This window comes from Notechis scutatus, chromosome 7, assembly GCF_049901735.1.
Source record: "Notechis scutatus isolate UNSWTSFEM ecotype Mainland chromosome 7, rNotScu1.2, whole genome shotgun sequence".
Taxonomy (NCBI): Eukaryota; Metazoa; Chordata; class Lepidosauria; order Squamata; family Elapidae; genus Notechis; species Notechis scutatus.
The window spans coordinates 12242773-12266943 of NC_142015.1; the positions used below are offsets into that span (position 1 = coordinate 12242773).

Below are 24171 nucleotides of genomic sequence, written 5' to 3' on the forward strand. Positions count from 1 at the left end.
CAAGGTGGCACAAGAGACAACTCTAATATTTAATGAAGTGGAAAGTCTACCCCTTATCAGAGGCAACTTGGGTAAAGAGTAGGAATGCCCAAGCCTTGTAGCAAGGTTCCATGCAGAAAAATCCAACCAAGCCTGAGGGCGGGGGGAGTTTGCAACCCTAAGTCCTATACCTGCAATAAATCTGTTTTCTTCTTGTGTCATACAGGTCACCTGCAAGAAGTGATGGGAGCTGAATGTCAACTCATAAAACATTTTGATGGGTGTTTTAAAGTTGCCAACAGAAAGGGAGGGGGGAAAGGGTTTTGAAAGAGCAATGTGGCAGCTTGAAATTGAAAGTGCATTCCATGAATAGTTTTTCAGATATTGTAACTAGGTGACTAAAGTTTCTGCCACACAAAAATCTAACCAGAAAACATGATTGATGAACTCTTGGCTATGGACATGTTTCATTGGAGAATATGAATTAAGATACACCCAGAGGGCTGGGGGAAAACCAGGGTCAAGGGTGACAGTGAATTGTGTGTCTTAGAGTCGGCTGCACCCAGGTTGTGCTGGCATGTTAACTCCCAATAAATTCTGTTTATTTTTGGAAGTTTGGCTCGAGACTCATGATTTAATTGGGGTAACTACTGGAATCCTGACACTATGTGCTCTGCAGCCAAAGATGGAGAAGCTCTATACAGTCAGTAAAAACAAGACCAGGAGCTGAACGTGGCTCAGATCATGAGCTTCTCATCACAAAATTTAGGCTTAAATTGAAGAAAGTAGGGAAAAGCACTAGGCCACTCAGGTATGAACTAAATCATATCCCTGATGAATATACAGTAGAGGTGACAAATAGATTTAAGGAATTAGATATGATAGACAGGATACCTGAAGAACTATGGACAGAGGTTCACAACATTGTACAAGTGGTAGCAACTAAAACCATCCCAAAGAAAAAAAAATGCAAGAAAGCAAAATGGCTGTCTGAGGAAGTTTTACAAATAGCTGAGGAAAGAAGGCAAGTGAAAGGCAAGGGAGAAAGAGAAAGACACACTCAATTGAATGCAGAATTCCCAAAAATAGCTGGAAGAGATAAGAATGACTTCTTAAATGAACAGTGCAAAGAAATAGAAGAAAACAATAGAAGAGAGAGGACCAGAGATCTTTGCAAGAAAATTGGAGATATGAAGGGAACGTTTCATGCAAAGATGGGCATGATAAAGGACCAAAATGGCAAAAACCTAAAGAGGCAAAAGAGATTAAGAAGATGTAGCAAAATTACACAGAAGAACTATACAAGAAAGAGCTTACCATCCCTGATAAACACAATGGGGTGATCACTGACCTTGAGCCAGACATCCTGGAATGTGAAGTCAAATGGGCCTTAGGAGGTCTGAGCAACAGCAAAGCTAGTGGAGGTGACAGTATTCCAGCTGAGCAGTAAAAGTGCTACACTCAATTTGCCAGCAAATTTGGAAAACTCAACAGTGGCCACAGGGTTGGAAAAGTTCAGTTTACATTCCAATTCTGAAGAAGGGCAATGCAAAATAATGTTCAAACTACTGCACCATTGCACTCATTTCACATGCTAGTAAAGTATGCTTAAAATCCTACAAGCTAGGCTCCAGCAGTATGTGGATCGAGAACTACCAGAAGTACAGGAAGGATGTTGAAGAGGCAGAGGAACTAGAGATCAAATTGCCAACATACGCTGGATCATGGAGAAAGCTAAAGAGTTCCAGAAAAACATCTACTTTTGCTTCATTGACTATGCTAAAGCCTTTGATTGTGTGGATCACAACAAATTGTGGCAAGTTCTTAAAGAGATGGGAGTACCAGGGACTTCCGGTTTGTCGGCTTCGCTAGCGGCAGGGATTTGCGATCCTGCGCGATCCCTGCCGCGCTAGCCGCTTTGGTGCCTCCGATCCACAGATCTGGGGGCTAAGGTTGCCACGAAGAGGCAGCCGAAGATAGGAGGGATCCGGACAGGGGGTTGGGGTTTTCGCAGACCCCTTCCCCACCCGGCTTAACCCTCTTTTCTCAAGGCGGTGGAGCAGCGGTCAGTAATGGCCGCCACAAAGAAGCTGACAGCTGGACAAGATTGTGCTGGAGGAAGAAGGAGAAAATTCTGAAGCGAAAGTTTTTTGGCTGAACTGGGACTATAAGATACAAGTAATATCCTGAAAATCCTGAGTTTTTGAAAGATACTTTGTTTCCAGAAGAGATTTACAAGCGGCGAGTGAAAGTGTTTAAAGAGAAAGTTTACTCTCCTTCCACATGGATTTAACAAATGGATATTGAAAATCCTGCTATTTTACAGAAGGTAAAAATTTAAAGCTTTCTGTTATAAGTGGGAAGGGAGAGGACAAAAGGAAAATTTTTATTAAGATTTTGTTGGAGGAGATGCCTGGAAGATTTTGAGATTGGAAGTTAATTGTAATAAGACTTTAAAATACAGATTGGGTTTTTTTTTTCCCTTGCCAATTGATATTACCCCAGGAAGAAAAAGTGTGAAGAACTTTGTGTTCTGTTTGGATTGTTTGATGACTTTGGGATTTTGGGGAATTGTTTCAAGCTTTGAATTATCTTGGTTGTTTTAAAAAGAAGAAGAAGAGAAAAAAGAAGAAGAAAAGGTTTATAATGGCTTTATCTGTTGATGAACTGAGAGAAGAATATGGTAAAATAAAAAAAGGTAAAGACGGTGTGAGAAATTTTTTGCTTTTTAGAAATGGCGCTTGCCACTTATCAACAAACACAACAATTAATGGAGGATGCAGAAGAAGAAGAAGAAGAAGAAGCCATCTTTAATGAGTCTACAAAGCTGATCAAGAAAGGAAGGAAAAAGAGAGGAAGGAAAAAGGACATAAGACTTAAAAAAACATCCAAGAAAGAGAAAAATAAGATGCAAAATCAATACAATGTTAGAAAGCAAAAGAAAAGAGAAATACAACAGAGGGGGGGAGCGAAGGGGGGTAAAAAGACCAGATGGGACAAGATAGGAAGGAAGAAGGGGGAAAAAAGCCACAAAGGTATGAAACAAGATGTGGAAAAGAAATCTTTTTTTAGGGATAATGGGTAATGCATAACTTTGTTGCAAAATGTTTCTGCAAGGTACATGATAGTATTGTAGTATTTGTATTAGAAATAGAAAATTAGAATTTTATAAGGCTTAAGTAAAGATTAAAACATTAAAGGTTTAATAATGATAGATTTTAAGATTTAATAAAATATTAAAAGGAATGTTTAAAATATTTAGTTTAAGTATAGAGTTTAATTGACTATTGTGTGGATGTTTGTATGAACTTATTATTATGGTATTTGTTTTTGAAATAGATAATTGGAATGCTATGAGATTTAATGTTTAATTATATATTTAATTACTTTATGGATTTACTATTTTAGTAAGTAGAATGTACTAAGCAGAATTAGATAGGGAATTAGGGGTTACCTTAAATGTTAATCTAGGGGAGCGATGGAAAGGCATCATACTTTGATTAGTGATTTCAGGAGAAATATTTTTTTTTTCTAATATGAATGAGATAAATGGATAATTGGAAAAGAATGGACAAAAGATACAAATATAATGATTTAAATTAAGATGAAATAAATAAAATAGAATTAAGAAGAGGGGAAAGCGGGGAGAAGTTATAATGAAGATATAGAAGGGTAATAAGATAGGTAATGGCATATAAGCTGAACATGAATTTAATTGAAGTCCATACAAAGAGAGGTAATCCGGGGCCAAGCTACTTTTTAAAAAAGAAGTTTTGTGTTTTTGTGTTTTGTGTGTGTATGTTTGATGGAGATTTAATAAAACCTTGGGAGAAAGCGAGAGGAATATTTGTAAACAAGGCAGAGGGAAATATGAATATGATGAGTATAAAATGGATAAATATAGAAGAAATGTAATTGAATAAGAGCAAAGAGAAATAATGAGAAATCTGCTAAAAAATATTTAAGTGGAAATGGGATATATTAGAATTGTATTGTATAAAACAATGTTTTATCTGCCTGGTAAAAATTTATAATGGAAAGAGGTTTAATGTCTTTAATGTTTAATGATGCTTTGTTTGTCTGTAAAATTAATAAAATTTGTTTCAAAAAAAAAAAAAAAAGAGATGGGAGTACCAGACTATCTTATTTGTCTCTTGAAAAACCTATATGCGGGTCAAAAAACAACAGTGAGAACTGGACACGGAACCGCTGATTGGTTCAAAATTGGGACAGGAGTTTGGCAAAGCTGTATACTGTTGCCCTGCCTATTTAACTTATATATAGAGCACATCATGAGAAAGGTGGGGCTAGATGAATCAAAAGTTGGAATTAAGATTGCCAGGAGAAATATCAACAACCTCAGATATGCAGATGATACCACTCTAATGGCAGAAAGTGAAGAGGAACTAAAGAGCCTCTTGATGAAGGTGAAGAAGGAGATTACAAAAGTTGGCTTGAAACTCAACATTAAGAAAACTAAGATCATGGCATCCAGCCCTCTCAATTCCTGGCAAAAAGATGGGGAAGAAATGGAGGTAGTGACAGATTTTATTTTCCTGGGCTCCAAGATCACCACAGATGGGAACTGTCAGGCTACAGAACTTTTCCCACTCAATCAAGTAGAATGAACTTCTGAAAACGTGTCAAAACGTATCAAAAGGAATCCTTTATTGAGATGAGATAATTCATGTAGGGGTTAAAAGCAGCATCTAAGGTCTCTCAGGCATGCAGAGATAGATAAGGGAGTTTATAACTCCTCCCCTTATCTTGATGAGGAAAGAAGGCAAGAGAAAGGCAAGGGAGAAAGAGAGCCAACAAAGAGCCAACATGTTAATTCCCTCCCACCCCCTTTTTAGAATGATCTTTTTCAGAGTTTCCCAGGGCATACCTAATTCCCCCACTGTGGAATTTTTATGGTCTCTTCATCTCCTGGCTGTCTCTCCCAGAGGTGATAGGTTCCGGCCATCTGGGTTTCATCCCTCCATGGTATCATGTATAGGTTATACAAATTCAGTATAAGATTAAATATATTCAGGTTACATCAAGAAGGATTTCTTTATCAGTCTCCCACCCACTTTTCTCCTTCCATTGAAGAAATGACAGATACATGGATCTGACATCCTGCCCTCCTTAAAAAACAGATAGGTCTACCTGGAAAAAACAAAAATCATGTGTTACATTTGCAATTTAGGATGGTTTATCAGGGTATTTTAGGTGGAACTTTCAGAGTAATGTGGGTGCTTTTACGTGTCATTTGGTTATCCACTCATTTTCTGAGGAAGGAAGATGTTTCCAAGCTACTAAATATTGTGTGGATCCATGGTGAGTGCGCAAATCAAAGATATCTTTGATTTCAAAATGTTGTTCGCCATGTACCATGATGGAGGTTTGAAGTGATCTCCGGTTTAAGCAAGCCACAGTGAAATATTGGATGAATCTGCCTAAGTGTTTTGGGAAGTCGAAACTCTACCATAATTCTGGAGATGGGGAATGGGCCAATGAATTTTGGCCCTAGTTTCTTAGATGGTTGTAATGATCTTAAGAATTTTGTGGACAAATATACACGGTCCCCAATCTTGAAAGGTTTAGGATCGCAGGATTTTTTTGTCTGCTTGAGCTTTAAAAACTGCTCTAGCTTCCTGTAAAGATAATCTTACCACTGGCCACATGGCTTGTAAGTTATTTGTCCACTCCTTTACTGACTGTAAAAGTCCAGGAGATTTTCCTTGTCTTCTCTTTGCCAGCAGCACAGGTGGGGCAGCTTGCAACATAGTTTTCAATGTCCTTTTTGAGAGATGGCTATCAAAATTGTCTTTTGATAAGGTGCAGTGTTTTTACAAACCCAAAGTGTCCTGCTATTTTGGAGTCATGGTAGCATTTCATGAGATCCATTCTCTGGCTTGCAGGGACATAAAGTTTATTTTCTACCCAAGCCAGTCAATCTTTGAGTAAACAAGCGTTTTTGTTAGCCTGGAGCCAGTCATCCTTAAGTAGTGCTTCCTAAAAATATTGATGTTGTGTTTTCAGTCAGTGATGATTTTTTCCCAATTGTGTCTGGGTGATTACTTTGGCTGCTAGTTGGGTCAGTTGGATCATTGGTTTTATAACCTCAATCTTTTTGCTGTTGTACTGGGGTTTTCTGGAGAGTGCACCTGCTAAGAAGTTCTTTCTCCAAGGAAAATATTTGAGAGTGAAATTAAACCGTTTAAAACAGGGGTCGCCAACCATTTGGACCTCAGGGACCAAACTCATAATTTTAGATCCCAGGGACCACTAACTGGTTCTGTGGGCATGGCCTAATTTGTGGATGTGGCTTGGTGGTCATGTGACTGGCTGAGCATGGCTTGTATGTAAATATTATAAATATTTATATAAATATTGATTTTTTTTATAAAAAAGAGCAACTTTTACCCAAAATCAGGCAAAGCAGGCAGGCAGATTGAGTTGCTCACAGAATCACAGATTCATTCAGCAATCTATCTATCTGCCATTGGCTAGCTCAGTCTGTCACATAAAATTTGTTTTGCAAACAAAACATGCTGATTCTGTAAACTGCTTAGAGAGCACTATGAAGTAGTATATAAGTCTAGGTGCTATTGCTATTAAACTTTCACTGATCATTTCTTCTGCCAGCATCTATAGAACAAAAAATCTTGAATCCAATGTAAGTTAATGTCAACTTAAGTTAAAAGATATTTTAAGGAACATCACATGTTAGTATAGAATGCAAGCAGTTTCAAAGTTAAACCCTACAGTTTTATTTGAATCAAACTACATTCAGTCAGGACATTCAGTATGAAATCTACCTTTACTGTTAAATAACCAGACATTTGCTTTCACTGGTATTTTCATCAGGAATCTTGATACATACCCAGTGAAGAAATCCTGCAGCCGTGAGCCAGGTACTGACAAATACAGCTAGCAGTTTGGACAGCTTGATTGCAGTACTGAACATGCAAGGAGAGGGTTGATATGGATGAGTTTCAAAGGAATAGGTGCAACATTCACCTCCATTTAATCCTTTGAGGGTCTTCCAAGTGAGGCACTATTAAATAATGTTCTTAACTCAAGTGGACATTGATTGATTCATTAATTGCATTTCTCATCCTGTTTCTGGCCCATGGAGGGAGAAAACAAATAATAATATCACAAATACCTTTTCACTCCCTTTTCTGCTACCAAAAGGAATTGAAGCATTAGAGGTCTTTTATCAGCCCATTGTGGTACAGTTTGAATTGCTTCAGTTCAGGCAGAGCAGGCAGTTTGTCCTAGGTTCTTTGTAGCTCAATTCTTTTAACCAGTTCTTTTTTAATAAAACACTGCTACAAAACAATTTCAGTAGTAGTTGTATGTGCCATATAGAATTGTTGGAGTGTTGAAACACCTTCAATGTCTAGAGGCAAGTCATTCCACTGATTAATTGGTGTAACTGTCAGGAAATTTCTCCTTAGTTCTAGGTTGTTTCTGTCATTGATGGAAACTAATCAAAGAGAGAACCAATCTGCAACTAAGGTGAAATTTCCCAACAGTTAAACAATTAATCAGTGGAATGACTTGCATCCATAAGTTGAGGGTGCTCCAACACAGGAGGTTTTAAAGAAGAGATTGGACAACCATTTGTCTGAAATAGTATAAGGTTTCCTGCCTAAGCAAGGGACCTCCAAGGTCCCTTCCAATTATGTTATTCTGTTTGTACTTTCCTGAAAGCGTTGCTGATGGCATCAAGAGAAAATCCCACAAGAGGAACCTGAAATCTAATTGAAACCATCAGAAACTCAAGGGTGAAATATCTTAAATCATCCAACTTTTACAGATTTTCCATATCTGTTTCAACTCCCATATCTAAATCCAGAAAAAAAATCCATGCATAAAAAATAAAACATTGGATCTATTTTTTGGTAATATGAAGGCAGATAACATTGCATTAGTACAAGAAACTGCAAATAGAGTTACGAGACACATTAGCCTTTTTTGCCCAAACCAAAGTATGTTTTGACCAACAAATAGTGGAAAGCAAAAAGGTATGCCAAAGCCTAACCATGAGCAAGTTACTAGTACAATGGAGAGCCATGAGCAAGCAGTAAAACTAACTTGCAAGGTCAGTTTGATATGATTCTGGATAAGGCATTTTTGGGGATGTTGGAAGTGAACCAATAGGAGTAGTCTAAATGGGAATTACATGAAGGAGAGTGCAAAATAAAGTTCAGAATGTAGATGAAGTCGGCAACCCAGGAATAAAAAAAAATTAGTGGAAAGTGCAAGTGTGAAAGAAAGAGTGGCATAACTTGAGGGTGGAGTGAAAAGGGGGATTAGTCTAGAATTGCTATGTAACTACAAACAAAATCCAACCTTCCTTATGTGCTGTTAACCCTTATCTAACTCTAAGCTAATACTGTTGATTGAGAAGATTCTTGTGCATAGGCTATAGCAATAAAACAGTTTAATTGAATATTCACTGCTTATTTGTACATGATTGCAAGAGAGATTTTGAATCTTCAAGAGATACCTGCATAGGAAGACCTAAAGTCAATTTTACTTAGCTAACCTGACCAGGAGTGGAAGCCCTCTCTTCAAATTGGGTTAAAGGATATCAACATATTTTGAGCTAGAGACCACTTTGATTTTGCTTTAGCTGACCGCTGCACAAATGCCAGTTGGAAGCAAAAAAAGAGGGACTTAATAATGACACAAAAAAATTGTCTTACCCACTAGTGGTGATTTGGAGAAACTGCAAAATTTTGGGAAGTTCCATCAATCTCAATGCTTTTAAGAAGCGTAAACCTATAAAGAGGAGGAAATGAGGAAAGAGATGAAATTGTCTTTTTTGTTTCTGGTGATTGAAGTATGATTGAAGTATGGCAGCAACATTTAGACTGAAATAATACATACCTATTTTAATTTCTAAATAGTAGGTGGTATTATTATCATTTTGCAGATAATTAAAAGCCAAACATATTTGATATGTGATGGTTGCAATAAATATATATTTGGTCACATTTAATGCCACATCAAATATGGCACATTACAGAAAATCTGCAGTTACTGAATTCAACAAAAACTTGCTAGAGGGAATCCTTTATTCACTGGAAATTCACTTGTCCTTAACAAGCATCCAATTTCTCAAGTTTTTGGGGGGGAACTATGAATTTTCTCTCTTATTCTCAGAATGTTCTAGAATTTCTTTCAAATTTCCCTGATTTAAGAGTTTTTATGTATGTTTTACACATAGAATCAGGAAATAATTCTGCTTCTGGTAATATATGTATTATATTGTTCCTTTATTCTGATTCTCCTTGTCATCCAGCCTGAAAAAGCTCAATGGAACAAGATTCAATTTCCCTGGAAATTTAATTAATTTTTTTATCTGATTGCATAAAACAAAAGCAACAATGCCACATTCCAGCTATGAAGATATGATCAAGATATCCTTTTGAAAGGAATTTCAAAAGGAAATTATGTTTTCATTGAATTACATAAGAAGCAATAGGAAGAAATGCAAGAATTGTTTTCTTAATGGCATTGATTAAAACCTTTCCTACACAACCACTGGAGGAACATTGATAGTGTGGGAAGCCCTCTCCTACAGAACGAAATATTTTTGGGAATATTAAAAGAGGTAGAATATTATATTTCCCAAAGGAGAAATGGAGAAACATGTTCTTAGAGGCAGAAAGCAGTCTTTCTTAATAGCCTACAGCAAATGCCTGAAGTCTTTAGAGCTATTTTGTGCCCATCAAGAAACCCTGGGCCAGCCTATTTACAAACACCTTCATTTCCATCAATGGAATTAAAATTTACACCCTTCCACCATGCAGATTCTAAGGACAAGATGTGAACTTTTAGGACATAATAGGATTAACCCACCACCATTAGAATAGCAAAAGATACCAGGCTCACTACATTGCACAATCCCTGCAACATTTCAGAAACTGTATAAAAATCCTTGCACTCATCAAGCTAATTTGTCAGCAGCCCCAGTACTGCACACTATGGTTCTGTTCATCAATAAATTTTCTTTCTTAAAGAGCCTCCATTTTATTCCTAGTTTGGCACTGAACCAGATGGATTTTTCTTCCTACAATGATTAATATGTTCAGTTGCTACCTAGGTGAGGTATTACACATTTTTAATATATGCTTTGGTTCAAAAACACACAATGCCAAATTAGATAAGCTTCTAAAGTTAAGTGGGATGATTAAAGCATGGGATGAGAACCTGGGAAACATAGATTCAAGACTCATATGTATAGACATTTTACAAATATTTTCCATCTTAAAGTGGATCCAGATTTTGTGTGTTTTCAGACATCATTGTCAAAGAAAGTCCAAGGGGCACAAACAGAGACTTGACCACTACCATACATTCCAAGTTTTTGATTTGTCTGTCTTTGGTTTACCATAACTCATAAATTGACACAATTGAAATGTCCCAAAGGTCATTTTTAAGAGGCAACTGGATTTTTTTTAATTTTTTTTCCTTGAAGACATTTTGCTTTTCATCAGAGAAGATTCTTCAGTTTTGACAAAGCTTCTTGAATGAGAAGCAAAATGTCTTCAAAGAAAAATAAAGAAAGTCCAGTGGCCTTTTGAAAAAGCACCTTTGGGAGAACTATGACCTGGATGACTGAAAATTCCTTCGAAACATACAACTGAGATGTGTACTTACCAAGCCAATTTTTTCCTAGATAGAAGGCTGTACAGACTGGGGTTATTGTGAAGAAATCCACAATGGAATTAAGCTCCAACCAGAATGCTAGCTTGTCACTTGCTGCCAAAAACTAAAAAGTAAACATAAAAACAAAGAAAACCACAGCACTGCACATTGTCAGAGATAATGAAACTATTCTCTCCCTATTTGGTCTTTTTGCCTCATGATGTGATCAGACTTCAAAACAGTAGAGGTAAGGTTCACAAAATTGGAAAAATGAGAAAATTCCAACAGAAGAGGAAACTATCAAGAAAATAATGGAATGTGCAGAAATGAATAGATTAACAATGGCAATTAGAGAACAGGAGGAAAAGGAGTTTTATGAGATTTGGAATTTATTTTATGAATGGTTAGATAGAAGAGTAAGAATGTAAAATATGTTGTAGTAGCAATAATACAATACAATTGATTATTTTTTAATAAATAATATTATGAATATAATTTAGTCAATATTGGGACCTGTTCTTGAAAGATAAACTAGGATTGAAACAAAAATTTTAAGGATGATACAATGATGTAACAATATAACATAGAAGGTTGATATAAATAAGAACATAAATAAATAAGAAATGTACAATAATTATTAGTTTATGCACAAGATATATGAACCCAACCGACACACTGTAAAATTTGAAAGATGGTTTTTATTTGTTGTTTTTGTTGTAAAAATTTTTTAAAAAAGAAGAGGTAATGTCAAATGACAGCCCACAACCTGAGTGATATAATTATTTTTCCCAGACCTATCTTAAATTTAAAGTAGGAAACTGATAGTTCTATCAGTGTAATAATGTGTCAATATTCCCATTTTTCCAACATTTTACCCCTATTCCATATCTTAACTGGCTTGCAAGAGTTCTTCTAAAGCATTTTTCTGCATACTTTTCTAAACCAATACAATTTTGTATTCATTATAAGTCTCCTTATGGTGAAATGGATAGCAAATAAATTTAATAAATATATAAAATAACTTTGTCAAAAAGTGTGCTCATTTTCACATATAGATATATTATGGTATTCACTTTTCTACAAATTATTTTAAAAAGTACTCAAAACTAACAAAATTTGGAAGAATGTGAAAATTACAGAATAATTGCATTGCTACGCAGTTGGTTTAAGGAAATTAGAAGTAGGCATGTTTGTATTACAATCCACATTGCAATGCAAATTTAAACAAATTTCTGAGCCATTCCTAGGTCTCCCCCTCTTATTCTCTTTTAAAATATGTTTAACTGCAAATATTTCTTACCCGCAATCCAAAATGCAGAAGAAAAAATAAATTAAAGAATAGATCGATCAAAATTGTCCGGTCTTCAAAGGTGAGACAAAACTCTTTAACACTGTAGTAAGGGGGAAATTATTGTTTATGATTTATGAGTAATTATTGTTTATATTAAGACAGGACTTAATTTTTTTTAAATCAACCCATAGTAATTCTTTAAAATAACCAGGTTGCATATTTTCATCAGAACAGCATTCCTTTAAAAAGTTTTAATAATCATTAAGAAAAATCAGAGCAGGAATGGAATTGGAAATTAGAATTTAGTCAAGTGTCTGATTTCATTCATAAGAAATCTATACATCTTCATGAAATTCATTACTGGGAGATGAATTTGTGTGTGATTGACTCTAAATCCAGATGTGTGGACTCCATCAGCAACAAACATAGCCACCTTTCCATAGTGCCTGGCCAGGACGCAAATCATTGCCCAGGCAGAGAAAACAGCTGCTTCTTAATCTGGAAAGCCTTTGTCATAGCAAAGGAAGGAGTCAGAGACTACAGAAAGAAGGAGTTACATATATACCCACATCTGAGGCTTGAAAGCTTAAAAAAAGTGAGGAAGAGCAACAAAGATGATTAGAGAGCTAGAGACTGAAACATACAATGAAAATTGCAGGAACTGGGTATATCTAGTCTAGAAAAGGGAACGACTAATGGTGACATGATAACAATCTTCCAATTTGAGGGGCTGATTTAAAGAAGAGAGGGACAATCTATTCTCCAAAGGACAGGCAGGAGAAGAAGTAATGGATAATGTTTGAAGGAAATTCATAAAAGTGTTATTTGTATGATAATGTCACAAAATTCATTATTTGCCCCTCCTTGCCTCCCTATGAATTCCATTGAAAATACAGATTGTGCTTCACACACACACACACACACACACACACACACACACATACACACACCAAACATGTTGGCTCTTATACAAAAGAGCACTCCAATGTAAAGCATTTGATATTAACATGATTTAATTGAATGATTCAAAAGCTGGCAGAATTCAAGCCAAATCATATTCATACTGTACGCTGCAGAATATCAACAAGTAGAATTTCAAATTTCATTCAACATTTTTGACAGTTTCCACATTATGTGTTGTTGATAAGTGAGGAATGACAGAATGAAATTGCCAAAGCTGGTTTGATTTGCATTTGCAAAATGATGATGATGTTTTTTCCAACCAAGTAGGAGAAAAAGAAACCTCTTGTTTGAAAAATGTAGCTTATATCTTTCAAAAGTGAAAGATGTTCCAGCTGTACAGATCAAAAAGATATGGTAGTTGTTTTCACAGCATGGTGTACTCCAGAAGCTTATGTGTATGCACATCCTGAATTTAGGGTACTGACCAGTTAAATGAACTAGCTTTAGCAGAATATGTATATTGTAATTTAATGCAAAAGTACTAGTCTAAAAAGAGAATTAATTACAGGTAGTCCTCGACTTACAACAGTTTTAGTGACCAGTAATAGTTACTCAATGGCACTGAAAAAGTGACTTATGATTGTTTTTCATAGTTGTGACAGTTATTTGCAGCATTCCCATGATTATGTGATCAAAATTTAGATACCTTGACAACTAGTTCATATTTATGACCATTGCTGTGTCCCAAGGTCATGTGATCTCCTTTTGCAACCTTCTGGGCAAGCAAAGTCAATGGGGAAGCCAGATTTACTTAACAACCAGGTTGCTAATTTACCAACTGCAGTGATTCACTTAACACAGGCAAGAAAGGTCATAAAGTGAGGCAAAATTCACTTAACAAAAATGTTGGCCTCTATTGTGGTCATAAGCCGAGGATTACCTGTTTAGATAGTGATAATAGAGACTAATACATTAGAGGCAGACAGAGAGACTTAGAACACATCATAGAACTCTTCTTAGGGATATGAAAGAATAACATCACAGATGCTTCTGATGATGAATCTGAGTTCTTTCTTCCCAAATGAACCATAATGGGATAAATACAAGCAGGAATAAAATCTTCCTAACATCTCTCAGCTTTAAAATTTTAGTAGATAACTGAGCTTTCCTTTGTTTTAGAACAAAACATTCCAGATGTTTGTAACATCATGGGGCTCTTCTTGGATGCTCTGTTCCTTTTGCAATGCTTTCTGGAATGACTGCATGTCTATACACCACTGTGTCAAAGAGTCATACTAGGAAGTGCTGCAGAGCCTCTGCAGAAACCTTGCTGCTTTGAGTGTGCAGGGGCAAGGGCAAACCACTTCTGAAAATTCTGCAGAAAATGTATTGTTGTCTACAGCAGATGGCAGTATCTGGTCAAGTTAAGCAGGATAAGATATGATTCATACTTTTATGGGAAATCATAAAAATCTACTGCAGTGGGCTAGATTTGAAATTAAACACACACAAACATAGCATACAATATCCTAGGAGGAGGCAACAGCAAATCTATTTTATATTCTTACAAGAAAATATGCACATGAAATAGCTAGGGATTGAACTGAATTTAATTTAATATATGGTAAGTTTAATGTATGTCTTTTCATTGATTAAATGGCTTTTTTAACCAAAGGAAAGAAGGAGGGAAGAGAGATTAAAAAACAACTATATTTTGATAAAAACTAACAGAGACATGTGAAATATGTTTTTTTTAAAAGAAATACATGCACATAGGATAAATTACGAGGTTCTAATTACCTGTAACAGTTGATGAAGTAAAGGATGAGTGATCCAATACTAAATAGGAACACCAGTATTACCTAAAACAGAAACCTACACATAATTAATTCACTCTTTATTTGCCAATCTAATTCGAAATCAGAGGTTTCTAGGGTTTTTAGTTTTTCTAAGCTCAAGGAGCCTCTGTGGCGCAGTGGTTAGAGTGCAGTACTGCAAGCTACTTCTGCAGCTAGCTGCCTACAATTTGGCAGTTCAAATCCCACCAGGCTCAAGGTTGACTTAGCCTTCCATCCTTCTGAGGTGGATAAAATGAGGACCCAAATTGTTGGGGGCAATATGCTGATTCTGTAAACTGCTTAGAGAGTGCTGTAATATAAGTCTAAGTGCTATTGCTATTGCTATATTTGACATTTAAAAGAGCTATGGTGGTGCAGTGGTTAGAATGCAGTGCTTGCAGACTACTTCTGCTGATTGCCAGCTGCCAGCAGTTTGGCAGTTTGATTCTCACTGGCCCAAGGTTCACTCAGTCTTCCATCCTTTCAAGGTCAGTAAAATGAGGACCCAGATTGCTGGGGTAATATGCTGACTTTTTAAACTGCTTAGAGAGGGCTGTAAAGCACTGTGAAGAGGTATAGGTGCTATTGCTATTGACTGTCATAGTGAATCTCACACTCAAGAATTACTGGGTAGCATAAGAATTAAAAAAATCTATTTGATATCCTCCATTACCACTTCAATGTAATATACATACAGTATAAACCATGATTATCTTCAATTAGTTATAACAATTTGGCCACTCTTAAACTTTTCAATTAAATAATGCAAGCATTAGGCTCTCTCTCACAGTCCTAGGAAGGAGGCCATGGCAAGCCACCTCTGAAAAATCTTGTCTTTGGTACTCTCTGGTTGTTTTCTTGCAGACATTTCATTACCCAAACTAGGTAATATAATATCACCAGTATCTGCAAGAAAACAATCAAGCTCAGAGAGCACCGAGAATTTCTCATTTCAAACCTGAGCTACAATATTCTTTTCTATGGAAATCTTGCTAAGAAAACCACAGTCTTATTCCAAGAACTGTCCAGGAATCAAAACGCTGATTTTAAGGAAGGAAAGCTACATTTGGAATGGCCAGAGGAAAACATACAGGAACTGAAATAAATGTGTTTGAAGGTGCTTATATAATTAATGTTCTTCAATATTAATTGCAGTGAATCAATCATTTAAACTGGCTATCTTTCAGATATTGCATGTGCTTTTTTTCAGAAGGTGGCAGCAATTTAATTCCTGAATTGATGGTCCTGACAATCTTTTTTTTTTTCACCTACCGATAGTCATTCACCTGCTTAATCAATATTTAAGTCTTTCTTTAAAATTTAACTGTTCTGTGAAGGGTTTAGCTCTTTATTTTATACACCCCTACTGTTAAGCTGATTTAAAAGCCAAGCAAAGTCAAATATGGTTAAAATTTGGATGGAAATTAAGGTATTGCTAAACTAGGAAATTGGAATATCCTGGATGAAAGCAAAGGCAGATCTCTGTTCTATTTTTAAAAAAATGCAACAACCCCATAAAATCCATATCTGTCATGCCCCTGTCGGAGTCTGAATCCGAGGAGGAAGCCAGACAGCTAACAGGGAGTGGGAGTGTGGTTCCGTTGGCTGTGGAGGAGGCTGGGGAAGGGCAAAGTCTGGCTGGGCAAAGCAGAACAAGGGGAGAGGGAGTCCAGAGGAAGAACCAGGCCCACCCCCTCTTCATCTTCACACAGGGAGGAATGGAGAAGAGAGCAACATGGGTTGTGTGGCTTATGAGAGAGGAGAGGGCCCTGATTCCCTTCCTTAGCTGGGAAGACAGTTGATAAGAAAGGCAGGCTGCGTGCGGCAGGCTGCTAGGAAAAAAGCAACTTTATCCTGTGTTGTCGTGGCTTATCTGTGTTCCTGGCATCTTCCCAACCATGTGAGTTTTGCCATGCCTTCAAGCCTGAGATTCTTGTTTCTGCCCTGCCAAACTAATTACTGCAGTTTGGTTTGTTTGGACATTGGGGGCAAAATTTGAGACAATAAAGGGACTCTTATTGCTTATCTGACTGTGTTGTCTTTGTGCCATGCCCTGGGTCATCACAATATCAATGAATTTATGCAGAGTTGAATTCAATTCAAATGAGATTTGGCATGATATTTCACATGTAATTGTAGTAACACATACTCATCCTCCCTTTCATTATGTATGTGTTCATTGTTTCACCTGGATTTCACTTTATGATAAAAATATTCATGATTAAATCTACAATATATAATGATTAAAACTAATGTAGACTTCCCCATTAGAGTCTTGCCTTTAGAGTCAGGAATGCTTCATGAGTTCAGAAACCTGACATTTAGCATTTTCGTGCTTATTTTTAGCATGTAAGGTACTTGAAGCAATAGACCTATTAAACCTGTTTTAGCAACACCAAAGCAGTAATCTTATCAGTCATTTATTTTTTCCATTATACCATTTCACTTTAAGTGGGTTACATGAAATCTTCTCTTGCGGGGTTTGGTACCACTTTTCTTCCTGCATTTTTATAAATCTTGGGACAACTTTAGACTTGCTGATGCCTGTCTCCTGTGCGTGGAAAATTCTATTTTAGTAACCTAAGCATTGGTTCTTGTGCCTAATCACCAAATACTGAAATAATCATGAAATCATTCTGCAGTATAACTAATGAATATTCATCTACAATATTTTAGCCATCTTTAAAATAACTCACCAGAACACGGCCTATAGACGTCTGAGCTGAAATCATCATTACCACCTTGTCCTGAAATTTTCCTTTCCAGAAATTCAGCAATTTCATCTTATTGGTAAACAACTATCAAGATAAAAATAAATGTTAAGATTTTACACTGCTTGTCTACATTAAAATAAGGGCATTAATTAATTGCCTTCTGTGTGCCTCTTATATGGTGCAGGGCCAAACATTTATTCTGGAATTGCTGTCAAACAGATTTATTTAGTTATTTAGTTACTGTGCAACCACAATTCAATCTCAATACTATTCCTTTCCACTGATTATTTTAGGATTACAACAAAATACCAGAGTTGGAAGGGACCTTGGAGGTCTTCTAGTCCAAACCCCTGCTGAGGCAGGAGACATTATATACCATTTCAGACAAATGATTATCCAATCTCTTCATAAAAACTTCCAGTGAATTATGAACCATGAAGTATGACATCTGGAAAGGAAGGAATGGGAAACCCCTTAAAAATACTCTCAACTGAAATGTCTATCTTATCAGGGTGTTATAATAGAAAACAAAAACAAAATCAGAAAACAAAATCAGAAACCTATTTGCCCAAAACAAAATTAAATGTTACCAGGAAATACTCTGATCCATCATTTTATAGTTTATATCCTACTTCTCTTCCTAAATGTGGTGAAATTCAAATGGTGGTAAAGTTTGTTTTCTTCAAGGGATGGAGAGTGGGCGTCCATAAGTAACTAGGGAATACTATAAATAAGCAATGAATATCAAATATATACACTAATAATATGTAATCAAAGCACTGATTCGCCATCAGAATTCTCAGAAGAGCCCAAGATATTCCACTTCCTTTACATGTAACTCTCTATATGATTTTAACTTCATGAGTAAACTGCAATATTCAGATATATAATCCTAATAGTTCCCATCCACATTCTCTTTCTATGATTTACAGAGCACGCTTACCTGAAATTGAATGGTATATCTAAAGAAGCACCTATGCAATATGTATCGGATTACTCTGACCATTAAGATGATAAATATACCTCCCACAAAAATAAAGAGACAAGAAGTGATAAAGGCCAGTTGGACATAATCAGTACAGTGGGCTCCAAATTCTTCATGCCAGTTGTCAATAAAGTGAGAGCTACTTATGAATGCTGGCCTGCCAGCCATTTTTTCCACTTCCTTTTTGTTTTCTTGGAGAATTCTAAGAAATTCTATTCCTTTGCAGAATCTTTATGATGTCACTGCCACTATGCAGACAATGTCTGTCTGTGTGTGTGTGAGAGAGAGGGGGGGGAGGGAGAGAGAGGGAGAGAGACCTTGATGCCACCATGATAACGTGAGTTTGACATCCCTGTTATAGACCCACAAATGATGGGTCCTTGGTGGTCTCTGAGCTTGGCTGTTTTCTTGCAGATGTTTCAGTACCCAAACAAGGTACTCACTTAAGTGCTAGTCTGATGATGTTACCTAGTTGGCTAATGAAATGTCTACAAGAAAACAACCAAGCTCAGAGAACACCAAGGGCTCCTCATTTCAACCCTATTCTTCTCTATTAGACCTTTTATTAGAAGTATCATATAGAAACCACAGGCTTAAATAGAAAATTAGTTTCCCTTCAGATGTTTTGCAAAATATGTCACTATTCCTATTTAACTGACAAACAGACCAAGGCTTCTTCTTTTTATATTCATTTGCATAATTTATATCCAGTGATTATACCCAGAGATCACTTCATGAAAATTCATGGCCAATAAAGAAGTAATGGATGGAAACTAATCAAGGAGAAAACCAACCTAGAACTAAGGAGAAGTTTCCTGACAGTAAGAACAATAAACCAGTGGAACGACTTGCCTCCTGAAGTTGTGAATGCTCCAACACTGGAGATTTTAAAGAGGATATTGGGCAGCCATTTTGTCTGAAATGGTATAGGGTTTCCTGATTCAGCAGAGTTTGGATTAGAAGACCTCCAAGGTCCATTCTAACTCTGTTATTCTGTTATAAATAGTGTTTTTTCCCTGATCTGGAATTTTTTGGAACCTTAATGTTTTTTACTTCTCCACAGCTGCAGTTTTTAGAAATACAGAAAGAATTAACAGATCATAAGTCACATCTACTTTGGCTTGTAGGCAGAAGGAAAGGACTTCTCCAACCACCCGAAGGAAAGAAAAAAAATTCCAAGTATTACATTCTACAAATTGCTAAATAAAGTATAATAGCCCACTTTTCTCTAATCAAGCCTTAAAGCCCCCTTGCAGCTGTTGGGATCAGATGTGCTACTGAGCTCAACCGACTAACACCCTGCTGAAATGTAATCTCATTCAACTCTGTAGGATTCCTGAAAAGACTTTTTTTAATCTTTTATATAGCTGATGGAAGAATAATATTGCAATCAGGTCCATTCTTCATACAATCAGAATAGCTGAGTGGGAAAGTGATGATTTTGTCTGAAAAGAGGACACATGCTCAGGCAAACTAAGTAGGAAAACAGCAACTCACTTACAGGCATGGGAGGTGATGAACAAATAAGACATTGCTCCTTGCAATCCCCCCTCCCAATTTCCCAGGCACGAAATGTGGCAGCCTCGAAGCTCCAATGGAAAAAAAAAGCTTCCAAGGCTGACAGGCTTCCAGGGGTGGGATGCTACCGGTTCTCAACTATTCACTAGAACCTGTTGTTAACTTTCTAAGCAGTTTGGAGAACCGGTTGTTGGAAGTAATCTCCTTTTGTTTTTTTCCACTTTACAGGGCTAATCCTTTAAGGAAGACAGGAAACATTCTGGTGTTGTTTCTAGCCTAATCTTTATTGTCCTGCTTACAGAAACTGCCTCTCTGTTAACCCTTATTACATTATTGACAGTAACACCTAGACTTCCTGTCGCCTGACCTTCTCCTGAGGTTTTTTTTTTTTCTCTTTGCTGGTACTTTGCTGGGGCTTGACTTTCTTAAAGGGGAAGGGTTGTTTTAAGCTTTTTACACTGCTTTTGGGAGGAAATACTCCCCTGTTGGAGTTCTTCCAGCTGGGATGCAACGATCAGCACTTTGAAGAAATAATTGAATAATGAAGCAGAGCTGCTGGAAAGAAGCTTTTAATGACAAGGAACCAAGATGAGTGACATTCAGCAAGGCTTCTTGGCTAGGTAGAAAGATTGACATTCAAACATGAGTTTACATACCCTTTCTGACTTTTTGTCTAAAACTGGTTTTTGGTGAATTTAATTCTGTGCTTGGTGACGTTTAATCCTGTGTTTATTGATGGGATAATTTTCCCTATTCAGCTTTGTTTGGAAGGAAAAAGGTTAATCTCTGTTCTTGAAAAGAAACTGGGTTGAGAAATCTGGCTAGTTCCTGTGTCTATTTGTTCTGGTAATTGGTTTAACGAGCAACAGCTACTGTTGTGATTTAATTATCTGTATTGTTTTTGAATTTTTTTCCTGCTTCATGGTTTCTTTCTCTATCTGGGGAGGGGGTTTTCCTTCACTGCTTTAGTGGTTCCTGGCACTGTCCTTTTGGGGTGTATTTCCAAGAGACAGAATGCAAGCTTGGCACTGATTTTTTTACTACCTTTCTGGGGAGGGGGGGCATGTGATCTTTCCTTAAATCTGGATGGTTTCCTTAAGATATCTTGTGAGGTGAGTAAAACCATCTGGTATCTTTAAGTGGTGCAAATGGATCTAAGGATTGCTTCTCCTGGATGTGTTCTCTCTGGAGAGCTTAAATGACGTCTCTGCTAAAGGTTTTCACTTTATGAGCAAGAGATGGCTGCTTGATAGTTAACACTGAATTTTAACTATTTTCATTCCTCAAGGTGCTCTGGCATCCTGCCTAATTTGTAACTCTGGCTTGCAGGTCTTTTTAATCTAGTGATTGGTATTTAGGGCAGCTTTTTGCAAGCAAAGAAGCCTCTGTGGCGCAGTGGTTAGAGTGCAGTACTGCAAGCTACTTCTGCAGCCAGCTGCCTACAATTAGGCAGTTCAAATCCCACCAGGCTCAAGGTTGACTCAGCCTTCCATCCTTCTGAGGTGGGTAAAATGAGGACCCAAATAATTGTTGGGGGCAATATGCTGACTCTGTAAACCACTTACAGAGGGCTGTAAAGCACTATAAAGCGGTATATAAGTCTAAGTGCTATTGCTATTGCTATATTTGTATTTCTGTACAGGTAATCCTTGACTTACAACAGTTCATTTAGTGACCATTCAAAGTTACAATGGCACTGAAAAAAGTGACTTCTGACCATTTTTCATACTTACCATCGTTGCAGCATCCCCATGGTCACAAGAGGCAGGCAAGGAGAAGTGTGAGTAACATCGTGTTGGCCACACCCACCCAGTCATGTGATCACCCAGCCATGCCTACCCAGCTGGTCATTAGGGCAGAGAACTGGTTGTTAAATATTTGAATTCCACCACTGCAGGCTCCCCCCCCCCCCTCAGGAGAAAATCATGTCCTGGAACAAGAGAGATGCAATGGGTTAATTCAATCAGCAAGTTAACCACCCCAGGAGCACCTTTTGGCTTGTCAGAAAACTTATCATGAAATTGTTTCACTAGGGCATCCACTTTTACATCGCAACTCTTAACCCATGTATTTTCTGACAAAGCGTACCCCTTCCAATGAACTAAATACTGCAACGTGCCTCTATGTAGTTTAGAATCTAAAATCATTTTCACCTCATAATGAGTTTCACCTTGCACTACAATTGGTTTGGGAGGCTAAGGTCTCGATCTTGAACTGACATCTGGTTTTAATAAACTACAGTGGAAGATGGGATGTATTTTTCCTAGTATGCAGGGGAGTCTAAGTTGGATTGTTACCAGATTAATCACATTCACTATAGGGAAAGGTCCTAGGAATTTTGGTCCCAGCTTCTTTACTAGGCAATGTTAACCCAATGTATTTTGTTGATAGATAAACATGATCTCCCACCTGAAAAAGGGGAAGGGGGGTTGGAGAGACCGATGTTTATTGGCTTGCTTTTTATATGCTTCCGTGGCATCAGCCAGTGCTTTTTTGGTGTTTTGGGAATTTTACCTGAAATATATCGTAAAGAATTGAAATACCTGATTGTAAATGTATTAACAGTGGCTAGGATTGTATTTGCTACAAATTGGAAAAATGAGAAAATACCATCACAGGAGGAAATCATTAAGAAAATATTGGAATGTGCTGAAATGAGTAGATTGACATTTGAAATCAGAGAACAAGATGATAAACAATTTTATAAAATCTGGGATCTATTCTATCAATGGTTAGAAAATAAAACATGGTAATGAAATATGTAGATTCTTAGAAAATAATAAATATATAAAGATGTATTCTTTTCTTATTACATCTACAAAATGATTGTAGGATAGATTTGAGGTGATAATATGAACTGTCACAAAACAATTTAAGTAAAATATTATTATTTCGTAAAACATGAATGAATAAAAGTATAGTCAAATGATTGATTAACAATGATATTAATGTATTTAATACTTGATTGAAAATATAAGAATATATACAATGTAATTGTAATTGAAGACTATGAAATGGAAGCACAAAACAATTTGTAAACCAACCAGCACACTGTATGTATATATATGGAAGATGGCTTGATGTTTTTATGTTTTGTTTGTCTATGTTCGTCTTAAAAACCAATAAAAAAAAATTTAAAAAAGGGGAAAAAAAGCAATTGACTCTCGTGAGGGAGGCAGCAGGAGCAGTCCCAGATGTTGTCAGATCCCAGCAGTCTTGCCTCTCTCTATTCGGGGTCTCGGGCCGATCTCACTGGGCTGGTCTCTAGCCAGTATTCAGGTGGCCTCGACTCAACACCAATCTCCCAGCATGGACCAACAGAAACTGTTGCTTCCCACTGGGGTGAGTCTGGCTGAGCGAGTCACCAGGGCTCCAGCTCTTTGGGCCAGGTGCCCTGTTATCATTCTGCTTCAGTGGTCTCTGCTGCTCACACCATGCTCTTCAGAGGGGGAGTAGATGGTCTTGATGTGGATCCCCATGCCATTCCCCATGGCTCCCTCCTCAGCCATTGTTTTCTCCTCCATCTTCCCTGAGTCTTCACGCTGCCTGGTTGGAGGGTCAGCACTTGGACCTTAGGACCCCGGTCAGCACCCTGGCATTTGGGGAGGTGATTGAAGTTTTAGAGATTCAGGTTGATGTCAGCATTCCAAGTAACAACCTCCAGAACAGAAGACTCCGAGGCTAGTGTTTCCTCAAAATTCCATTTTATTTGAGATGTCATATTGGCACATTTGGGAAAACCCGAATCTGAGAGTTCTGTATTTTCTTCCACCAAAAAGAAAGTCAAAATCCATCCCCTGCACCCACAAGTCCATCATATGGTCCAATCATGTTTTCGTTCTGACTGGAGACTACCCCCAGTCACTCCCCTCCAGGTGTAGGGGTAAACGTTCTTGACTCCCAGAAAAAGGAATGTTGTTATGGCTAATCTTCCACCACTCCTTGCAATCCTCCCTCCCAATTTCTCAGGCACTAAATGTGGCAGCCTCAAAGCTCCAATGGGAAAAAAATGGCTTCCAAGGCTGACAGCAGGGTTGTAAAACATTTCCAATGAGGATAATACAAGGAAATATTTTAAGCAGCTGCATCATTTTTTAATTTATTAATACAGCTACAATATATCTCTTTTTCAAGATCATGGGAAAGTCTAAAAACAGATATGATTGCTTTAAAGAGGCTGTATCTCTTTTTGCTGCACATTCCAAAGTACCTGTCATCTTTCCGAGCAATGAAGTCAGGATTTTCCCACACACATCCCCGTGTCTTTTAGGTCAGTGGTCGCCATAGGTG

The 24171-nt window shown here is 37.2% G+C and overlaps 1 protein-coding gene across 1 annotated transcript in view; it reads right to left on the reverse strand.

Annotated features, from left to right (window-relative positions):
- KCNU1 (potassium calcium-activated channel subfamily U member 1) overlaps positions 1-23405 on the reverse strand; it is a 137638-nt gene extending 114233 nt beyond the window's left edge. Inside the window, exons 1-7 of the mRNA XM_087969817.1 lie at positions 23313-23405; positions 17361-17462; positions 14627-14688; positions 11933-12023; positions 10645-10756; positions 8685-8760; positions 6851-6926 (exon numbers count right to left, since the gene is read on the reverse strand). Of these exons, the coding sequence (XP_087825943.1) occupies positions 6851-6926; positions 8685-8760; positions 10645-10756; positions 11933-12023; positions 14627-14688; positions 17361-17462; positions 23313-23405 (612 nt within the window). The remainder of the gene's footprint in view (positions 1-6850; positions 6927-8684; positions 8761-10644; positions 10757-11932; positions 12024-14626; positions 14689-17360; positions 17463-23312) is intronic.
- Positions 23406-24171: the final 766 nt, after the last annotated feature.